Source organism: Nicotiana sylvestris, chromosome 3 (genome assembly GCF_000393655.2).
Source record: "Nicotiana sylvestris chromosome 3, ASM39365v2, whole genome shotgun sequence".
Taxonomy (NCBI): Eukaryota; Viridiplantae; Streptophyta; class Magnoliopsida; order Solanales; family Solanaceae; genus Nicotiana; species Nicotiana sylvestris.
This window is the reverse complement of record NC_091059.1, coordinates 136857662-136867846: the sequence shown is the minus strand read 5'-3', so window position 1 is coordinate 136867846 and position 10185 is coordinate 136857662. Positions and strand designations below refer to the sequence as shown.

At 34.2% G+C, this 10185-nt stretch overlaps 3 protein-coding genes across 3 annotated transcripts; all 3 read right to left on the bottom strand.

Moving 5' to 3' along the window:
• Positions 1-6690: 6690 nt before the first annotated feature.
• LOC138888067 (protein FAR1-RELATED SEQUENCE 1-like) lies at positions 6691-7314 on the bottom strand. The gene has a single exon (XM_070169868.1). The coding sequence runs from the start codon at positions 7312-7314 to the stop codon at positions 6691-6693; it is 624 nt and encodes a 207-aa protein (XP_070025969.1).
• Positions 7315-7920: 606 nt separating this feature from the next.
• LOC104236434 (protein FAR1-RELATED SEQUENCE 5-like) lies at positions 7921-8524 on the bottom strand. The gene is made up of 2 exons (XM_009790353.2): positions 8314-8524; positions 7921-8099 (listed from the first exon to the last, which is right to left on the bottom strand). Exons 1-2 carry the CDS (start codon positions 8522-8524, stop codon positions 7921-7923), a joined length of 390 nt encoding a protein of 129 aa, XP_009788655.2.
• A 29-nt stretch (positions 8525-8553) lies between these two features.
• LOC138888066 (protein FAR1-RELATED SEQUENCE 5-like) lies at positions 8554-8925 on the bottom strand. The gene has a single exon (XM_070169867.1). The coding sequence runs from the start codon at positions 8923-8925 to the stop codon at positions 8554-8556; it is 372 nt and encodes a 123-aa protein (XP_070025968.1).
• Positions 8926-10185: the final 1260 nt, after the last annotated feature.

The following is a 10185-nucleotide window of genomic DNA, read 5'->3' as shown; positions in this document are numbered from 1 at the left end:
CAAAGTGGATATGCGCGGTCCAAGTGCAGTCGCTCATGTCCTGTCCGGGAAAAGTGTCCTTTTTCACGTAGGAGAAGGTATAATTGTTTGGGCCCAACCCTACTTAGTATATATACATGAAAAAGGGTAGTTTGAGGGGGTTGAACATATTTTTGACGTAGATTCGACCTAAGGAGACAAAGACACAATAGGAGCAAGGCGGGGAATTCTTCTACGAGTTTTTCCTTCCTCTTCCTATTTTTTCATTGTTGGTTATGACTTTTAGTATTGTAGTTTTACATACTGTTATGAATAGCTAATTTTTTATCTAGGGTTTTGATAGAACCTTTTGTAGGATAAATTCGTGTTATGTTTTTATATAATTGAGTCGTTGGATTTTTCTACTTGTTCAACTACGTGTTTATTGTTGTTGATTGAATGGCCATCGATTTACTGTGCCTATTTATTATGTGGTGCTTGAGAAAGGATACATATTTAGGTGGTCGTTGAACAACGTCACTCCTAATGTATGTGAGAAATCAATACCGCGGGTTTAAAGGCAGGTTTAGAAATAACAAAGCCTTGACGTGGTCATAGTGAGCGGTTAGATAAATCCAACTAGCGTAGTTTGAGAGAACATGTCTAGTAAATTGTTGTAGTTGCTCGAGAGAAAATTACGGCACCTAAAGTGCTCACGATCAGTAAAGAATACATTGACGAAATTGTAGGAAACATAGGTAGAAGGATTCCGACAATTGGGGAAATCATAACTCTAGACCTCCTTAATTTAGTTTCCAATCCTTTGTCTCATTAGTTGATAATTTTACCGCTTTCTAGTATTTGCTAGTTAATTAGTTAGAAATATAAATCTCAATCTTTATAATTTAGAAAATTGTTCAAACTTGTCTTCTTAGTGATATTAAACAGCTATAGCTAAGCCTTAGTTCTCTGTGAGATTCGACTCTAGACATTTAGACCGGAATATATTTGCAGCGACCGCTTATCCTTTTTAGTACTAGAGTTAGGCGTGATCAAATTTTGGCGCCGTTGCCGGGGAACTAACAATGTAGTTATAACTGTACATGTTGCTAGGTTACAGGTTTGAACGTTTATTTTTATTTTGTTGTATTTGATTTATTTATTTATTTATTTTTCTTTTACTTATTAATTTAAGAAATATGGCATCCTGGAATTATGAGAATTTTAATGTTGGTAATTCTACTGTTGATCTTCCTTGTGTGAATCGTGGCGGAAACCACCTGGGTCAAAATAGTCTAAATATTTCCGAGAGCAAGTTATGTGCACTAACTCAATCCTATGTGTTGAATGTGTGTGATATGTGTGATGGTCAAGATGGTCACTTTCATAATTGTGCTTATATTTCTTATCTTCCCCCAACCCCTTACTTTGATGGTTCTGCTTTTTCTTGTGAGTTAATAGGAACAAAGAACCCGAGGATGATAACCTGAAAGAGATCAAGGATATGCTAAACTACCTTGTGGAATAAAATGATGAAAGACAGATGCACATACAAAGGTAATATGCTACTATTCGCAACCTGGAGGCACAAGTGACACAACTAGTTGAAGCATTTAATGCTCAACAAGCCAATATTGGGGATAGTAGTCCAGAAGAGCATGAATTAGACACTGAAATTGAGGTGCTAATGGAGGAGGTCAGAGTAGAACGCCAACAATCTATCCAACTAGAATTTGAGGATGTCGATGCTCAAGAAGTAACACTGGAGTCAGCCAAGGACATTGAAGATACAAAGTTAGTTGACTCTAGTGTGATTGGTGTTGAGGAGGTCAAAAATCATGAAGTTCATGTATTTGAGCGCGTTAGGCCTCATTCCAAACACTTCTCTGCATTATGTTCGGATGATGAAAAGGGAATGCATCCTTACGAGCATAAAAAGGAGTCCAAGGAAGAGGTAGATGAGCCTTATATTTCGAAATTCTCAAGGCCGTCTAGGCAAGGTAACACTCCTCGGTCGAGAGCCAAAAAGTACATAAGACTTTATCTAATTTTTGGCTCGCAAGAATTTGTACCGCCCCAAGAGCATAATCATAAGCTTGAAGCAAAACTTGGGGTTTAATTCATAAGCTCAAGGTGGAGACAAAAAGTGATTCATGTCGTGCCGCGACGTTAAATCAAGCGCGTGTTGGAAGGCAACCCAGCTCTATTTTTTTATTTTTTATTTATTATTGTGTTATTCTTGTAGTGTCGATTTTTTATTTTTAGGAGCATGGAACGCAAAGCCATTGAAAGGATGCAACATCAAACCAGATGGTTGGAACTAAGTGTGAGATACCCGTACGAAGGACCAAGCTTGGGAGAAGTCTGAGTACCCCATGAGCTGCTAGTGCTTCGACCTTTGGCCTATCAGAGAGTTTTTTTACCCTCTTATTAGTATGGTTGTGCATTGGGGACAATGTACAATTTTAAGTGTGGGGTGCTGAGATTGTCTGGGTGACTTTCTATGCTATTTTAGTTGTGTTAGTTTAATTGAATAATTTTTTTTTAGAAAAACGGAAAAAAAGATTGGACTTTGCCCGACGATGGATATCCTAAATAATTTTCTTGAGGGATTTAAGTCTAAAGAAAAAATAACAAAAAGATTTTTTTTGTAGGTAGTGTATTAATTCCCCCTTGGTTTTTCTTTGTGTCGCGGTTCTTTTCCAAGGGTTTTATTTGAACCGGGTGTAGTTAGTTTTGTTTTTTTGGAGTAGGAGTCATTCTGCTGTGTTTTGAATTGAAGCAATATCTCTTGACTTTGTTATGCCTTGAGAATAGTGAGTACTTTGGTTGTAAAGCTTAGGCTCAGTTTTGACTCTTGTATAAGTACCTTAAATTGTATGTTCTTAACTTTGCTTAACTGCTTTGACTAGAGTATCTTGATGATCCAATCTTGAGTGAGTCATAGGCCATGTGCGTGTGAGGGTTGTTGTATTCTGTGCATTGCATTTGATGTCTAGAACTTGCCCCGTGTGTTTGTAGAGCAAAATAGTAATTTTCTTCAGTCTTGGAAGTGATATAAGCATTTCTTTGTTGAGCCATATATATATTTTACCCGCCTAATTATTATGTATTGTAGTTAACTCCTTTGAGCATGTAATCATGTCTTTTTGGCAACCACATTACAAGCCTTACCCAATTATTTGAATTAACCATCTATTTGAACCTTTTCGCCTCTCATGAGCACTTGAATTATTATGAACTTTGTAAAAGTTAAAGTGTGAGGTGGTTGGTTTGGATTTTGAGTGGAGCTAATGAAATAAGGAGAAATGTGCATTGTTTTGAAAAAGTAATAGCCACTTGAATTGTAAAAGAAAAAGAAAAGAAAGAAAAAAAAATAGTTGTATTGTTGCGAAAAATTTCTTTTATAAGTGGTGACTCTTGATGTAATTGTGCTTATGCTTAAATAAGTATGGGCTAAAATACATTGATGTGAAGGCATAGTTTGGTTTGACATAAGTATGGGGCTTGAATGTTAAAGTACATGTATTAAAGTGCTTAGGGAGGTGTAGTCACTCTTATATCCAAATATATCCTACCCATCCCGCAACCTACATTACAACCAAATAAAGTCCTACTTGATCCTAGACTGAATGAGCTCGATTAGTAGAGTAGTACACTACGGGCAAGCCTATGGTGCATCTTTTGGGAAATATGAATGTTATTTCTAAGAGTTGTGGATAATGCGTGGTACTTGTGAGTCAAATCTTGAGGTGAAGATGTTACGCTTTTCTGCTTAGTCTATTTTAAATATTCTTGGTGTGATGAGTTAGGAGAATTGTTTAAAAAGGTCGTGTCTATATAAAGTGTAGTTTGATTACTCGGAGATGAGCAATGGTTTAAGTGTGGGGTGTTGATGATAGACTATAATTGCGTATTTTAGTCGCTTATTACACTCTAATTTACTACACTTTAATTGAGTTTGAATTTTAATCGCTAATGTTTGCACTAATGGTGTGTTTTATGCCTGGTAGGAGTGATTCCGAGATATATAGATGTTATGGAATGAATTCAAGTGATTTGGAGCTTTGAAGTCTGAGTAAAAGCCCAAAGAATTAAGTCGGGATCGTGTTTGGGGATCAACGGATAATAGTTAAGAACGAACGACGAATCGAGTAGGCATATTGTACACTATCTAGTAACATGTACATAACATTTTGCTCAGAACTCCACTGGGCTGCACAATATAGGTTGGAAAGCTAACTCAAAGGACTACAACTTTCATGTTTTACGTTTTTCCAAATTCCTAACAGGACAGGGTTAAAAGTGCGCATCAAGTGCACGGTCGCGCTCAGGCCGCACTCGTCAGGCAGAATCAAAATGGATATGCGCGGTCCAAGCGCGGCCGTGCATGTCCTGTCCGGAAAATGTATCCTTTTTCGCGTAGGAGAAGATATAATTATTTGGGCTCAACCCTACTTGGTATATATACATGGAAAAACGGTAGTTTGAGGGGGTTGGACATACTTTTGACACAAATTCGACCTAAGGAGGTAGAGAAACAATAGGAGCAAGGCGGGGAATTTTTCTACGAGTTTTTCCTTTCTCTTCCTATTTTTTCATTGTTGGTTATGACTTTTCGTATTGTAGTTTTAAATACTATTATGAATAACTAATTTGTTATCTAGTATTTTGATAGAACCTTTTGTAGGATAAATTCTTGTTATGCTTTTATATAATTGAGCCGTTAGATTTTTCTACTTGTTCAACTACATGTTTATTGTTGTTGATTGAATGACCATCGATTGACTGTGCCTATTTATTATGTGTTGCTTGAGAAATGATATATATTTAGGTGGTTGTTGAACAACGTCACTCCTAACGTATGTGAGAAATCAATACAGCGGGTTTAAAGGCAGGTTTAGAAATAACAAAGCCTTGACGTGGTCATAGTGAGCGGTTAAATAAATTCAACTAGCGTAGTTCGAGAGAATATGTCTAGTAAATTGCTGTAGTTGCTCGAGATATAATTACGACACCTAAAGTGCTCACGATCAGTAGAGAATACATCGACGAAATTGTAGGGAACATAGCTAGAAGGATTCCGACAATCGGAGAAATCATAACTCTAAACCTCCTTAATTTAGTTTCCAATACTTTGTCTCGTTAGTTGATAATTTTACTGCTTTCTAGTATTTGCTAGTTAATTAGTTAGAAATATAAACCTCAATCTTTATAAATTAGAAAATTGTTCAAACTTGTCTTCTTAATGATATTAAACAGCTATAACTAAGCCTTAATTCTCTGTGGGATTCGACTTCGGATGTTTCGACCGGATTATATTTACAGCAACCGCTTATCCTTTTTAGGACTAGAGTTGGGCATGATCAGACATCTTTTGTTGTAATTCCGAATGTAGCCATTAGTGGATACCCCATTTATCCAGGGATGCCTTTGAGGTTAAGAGGAGAAAATTCCTTGACCTATGTGATGGACAGTTGTGTATTGGTCTCAATTGAAGATAAATTTCAGGAGTATAGTATTGCAAGAAGATAATATCATGGGTGGAGATCCCCTCCATTGATAATTTATCCATTATTGCTCAATACACTTACTAATTTGTGTCATGTGTCTACCCAATCAATTCAAGGCTGAGATTAAATAGGTCACTAAACAACTAAAAATAGTAATGCAACTTCATATAAATAAAATAACAAAAAATTTACTGTTAACAGTGTCAGTCTAGTTTCACCTTACTTGAACTTTTCTCTCACTCAACACAACATGCAGGCCCCACCATGATGTCATAACTAGTAAATTGATATTCCCGAATCCATTTAACTGCTACAAGTGATTTCTTAACTTTTGGAATTAGCCTTTTCTATTTATTTTTTTCTTCTTAAATGAGACTTGACAAATAACACAATAAAAAATTATCTCTTTCATTTATGCTGACACAAAAGCATTTGAATAATAGATTTAACTGAAGTTGTTAAAATGCAATAAACAACCTTTAATAATCATCCAATTACTTCTAAAGTCCAAAGAAGCTATGGAAGTACTTAAATAACATGTCCAATATCTTAAATAAAATAATAAAAAATAACTAGAAATAAAATTAGCATGGATCACAGTAAATTATTATCTCGAAACTCTTGTGCCCCTTGACTCTCGAAAAAGCTCGCCTGCCAAATAATGATAAATTATATACGTCAATAAAATAATATGTGTTAAAAATAAATATAAAAGCTTCTTTTAATATAAACCTGATCATGAGGAAGAGAACAAGAATTTTGTGTATGTGCAAGAGCATCAAAATAAGAAGGTTCCTACACAAATAATATAAACTAAGTCAATTATATATATATATATATATATGATAAAAAAATATATATATTTGATAAAAAAATTACCAAAAAAAGTGTGTTAATATTACCGTTAGCATTTGAGTAAAGCTATAAGATGCCTTCGAAAGTGAAAACTCGGAATGCTTGGGATAAGTGGCACAAGCCATACTTTGAGAGGCACTTAAATTAGAATTGTAAAAAAAGTTCTCATCTTTTGTTGAAACCTACTAATAAATATAAGAAATATTATAATTGTGTAACATTATAATAGTTGGTCAATATGAAATATTCGAATTATGAACTGAAATAAAATATGATATACCTGGTTGATACAATTTCGCTTATCAATTTTAGTTCTATCATTAACTGTAGATCCATCTTGATTAATAGAATCTGACTTTTTTGCTCAAGCTTTCTTACTCTTTGAGTTCGCTTCAAGAGAAGTTTTGATCCTTTTTTTCAGACGTTTTGTATTATCTTTCTTTTTAAAACTTTTGGCTCGTGAGAGGAGATCTCTGTCATTATTTTCTTCTGGTAAATCTCTCGTTGAACCAGCAGTATGGAGAGATGGAGCTGTCACCTCCATAATTTGTTTCAATCTTGTACTTAACTCATTTACACATGTTGCCGCTAGCTTATAGCCTTCATCAGTTTCAGAAGCTTTAGCTGCCATTCTAACAAATATAGGACAAAGGATTCTATAGCGATTCACAACGATTAGCTTTGAATCCTTGATCTCTATATCTTGCCCATCAATTTCTTTAATATTTACGACTTTTGCAGTTTTTGTCCATCTTTTCAAAATATACTCATCTGGAATTTTATCCACTCCTCTTATCACATCAAGAATTCTTATTGTATGACAACAAAGTATACTCATAGAGTCAAACTTCATGCAAGTACAAGATATATGATCTGCCTCTGTCACCTTAACAATATGCTCTCGAGTGTGCCCATACTTGCTAACTTTATACATGATGGGAAAATTATTTTCCTCACATCCATTCACTTTGATTATTAAAGACTTCATATATTCATCTTGAACGAAAAAATATTTGGTGTATATACCTCTCTAGCATGAAATAAAATTGGCACCTTTGCTTTTAATACTAGCAACCGTTGTGATGCATCACATGTATCTTGCAACTCATTATATCTTTTGTCCTCAATTGTTATATCATAATGCTTAAAAAACTGTACTAAATTATAATCACACTGCAAATAATCCTTTAATTCACTATTCAAACTCTCACTTAATTGTGTGCTATTCATGCCACCCGAAAAGGTTTGCTTTCTATATGCTGCAAATAATTTTTCTCTCAAAGCATATATTCCTTGCAACCATTCATTTTCATGAAGATTATATTCATCAAGCATAGTAGTTCAAGCATTTATAAATTCTCCTTCATCCTCATACTCGTAAATGCATTTTCTAAAATCACCACGGAAAGAAGCGTACCTTTTATAAACTTGATTGAGGTGTTTTACAGCATTTTGTTCCATGTGCCAAACACACAACCTATGATGAACTTCAGGCATGACGAATGAGATGGCCTTACTCATAGCAACATCCTGATTTGTAAAAATAATTTTTAGTGTTTTTTCCAGACATTGCTCTAAGAAATGTTTCGAACAATCACTGAAAAGATTCTGAAGTCTCATCATACATCAGTGCACCTCCAAAAACAATCATTTTTCTATGGTTATTAAATCCAACGAAACTAGCCAAAGGTCTATGCTCTTTATTTGTCTGGTACGTAGTATCAAATGAAAGCACATCTCCAAAAATCTCATAATCTATTATCATCTTAGAATCTGCCCAAAATATGTTCGTGATCATATCATTAACATCCAACTGTACCACAAAAAAGAAAGATGGATCTTCAACTCTTTTTTTCTCAAAATATTCTAATAGTACTCCCGAAAGAAAATACCAAAAATAAGTATGTATGTGCTATTTTTAATATGAGAAAATCACATTCCAAAGACTAAATAAAAAATTATTAGGCAATTTGAACAAGTAATTTACCTGCTTCTCCTTGTCCCATAGCTTTTTGCCTTTTGGTTCGAAGGTAGTTCTTATGATCCAACTTAGTACAACCCAAATTTGCTCTGCCACCAGCTTGAAAACTCATAAAATCAAAAGTTCCTTTAGAAAATAATCCAGCATCCTCCACCAAATCGATTTCATGAGTTTGTACGTCGTTCAAATTTCTGTGAGATGACAACATGTGAATCATTGTCGGTGGAACGAGAGGATGGTTATGTTCTAACTCAACCTTAGTAATATGGTACTTTCCAACAAATTGGCGAGTAACAACAATATGAGCTTGGTATCCTTTTCTAGTCTCTTTTCGTGAATTTTAGCTTGATATTTTCGTCTATCATCTCCACGGAAACCTCCTTGAAACATGTAAGCTTTTTGTGATGTTACATAACCCAATTTGTTATTTATGTTCACGTACTCTTTGTGAACACTAAAACCAATCCTTCTTGCATACTCATTGTAAAAATTAAATGCACTCTCATCGTCGTCAAACTCAAGACCAAGCGCAGGCTCACGATCTATTGACCCTTGAAAATTATTTTGTAAAACTTCTTCGGCAGTAGCTTCACACTTGCTTTCTCCAAAATTGTCCATTATACTTCAAAGGAAAAAGAATACAAAACATATAAACATCATTAAGTTTTGAATAGTTTAACTAGAAATATATAAACTTATTATAAATTTATTAAAAAAAATTTATTTAAACTTGTTGCATTTGAATTCTAATATGTAATGGAAAAAATATTATACTAGAATAGATATAATGCATCTTCCAAAGAATATAAAATAAGTACAGTACCTTAATTAATCAAATTTAATAAGACTAAATAAGTCTAGTAAAAAAAAGAGTAGAACCTTGTCTTTCAAAAATTCTTCAACTGTTACGAAGTTGATCTTAATAACAATGACGCTTCTGGTTTCTTAGGAAAAGAATAGAAGGCAATATTCTTATAAATCTACAATATATAATTAGTTAGAAAGATAAATGCCGATCTTTGATTTCTTATTCATAATCTTTTATAAAAGGAATGAGATGATGGACTGTTTTTTGGCGGTTAAATAATTGGTAAGATGAATTCCCGCCACTTTAATTTTCTTTTACTTTTCTTACACTTATTTTATGGAGATCATTTTACCAGTTATGATATCATGGTGGGGCCTGCATGTTGTGTTGAGTGAGAGAAAAGTGCAAGTAAGGTGAAACTAGACTGACTCCGTTAGCAGTAAACTTTTTGTTATTTTATTTATATGAAATTGTATTACCATTTTTAATTGTTTAGTGACCTATTTAATCTCAGCCTTGAATTGATTGGGTAGACACATGACACAAATATTGAGCAATAATGGACAAATTATCAATGGAGGGGATCTCCACCCATAATATCATACCCTTATAAAGATATCATCATCTAACGCGTTGAAAGATTTCGACTCTACTGTTTCGACTGCTTTGCCCTTCCCTTTTCCTCAGCTACTTTTCACTTCCTTGTGTTTGGAACTACTTCTCTAATTAGAAACGGTACTTCAAGCTGCCTGGTGGATTGAGTATCCATCGAACCTTACAAAATTAAAGTAAACATATCAAAACCTTACAGCATTCTAAGGGAGGACAAAACAAAGAAACATGAAAATTAAATAATTGGTCTAGTGAGATCACATAGGAAACACCAAGAACATAGCAATGAACGAACCTCTACAACAAATCATAAAATTTCCCATGCTGCCCCAACCCACCTTAAATTAAAGTTAAACCCATATATTTGACCTCAAATCTACCCAAAAGCAGATAAAAGAAGGTCAGTAATTTATTCTAAAAGACTTTGTATCAGCTTTTAAGAGTTAATGTTACAAATA

What these genes read in the sequence shown, in the direction of transcription:
- LOC138888067 (XM_070169868.1), bottom strand. Translation starts at nt 7,314, where the DNA reads ATGAAGTCTTTAATAATCAAAGTGAATGGATGTGAGGAAAATAATTTT.
- LOC104236434 (XM_009790353.2), bottom strand. Translation starts at nt 8,524, where the DNA reads ATGATTCACATGTTGTCATCTCACAGAAATTTGAACGACGTACAAACT. An exon ending in TATGGGACAAGGAGAAGCAG is followed by an intron (nt 8,100 to 8,313) that starts GTAAATTACTTG and finishes TATTTTGGGCAG; the next exon opens with ATTCTAAGATGATAATAGAT.
- LOC138888066 (XM_070169867.1), bottom strand. Translation starts at nt 8,925, where the DNA reads ATGGACAATTTTGGAGAAAGCAAGTGTGAAGCTACTGCCGAAGAAGTT.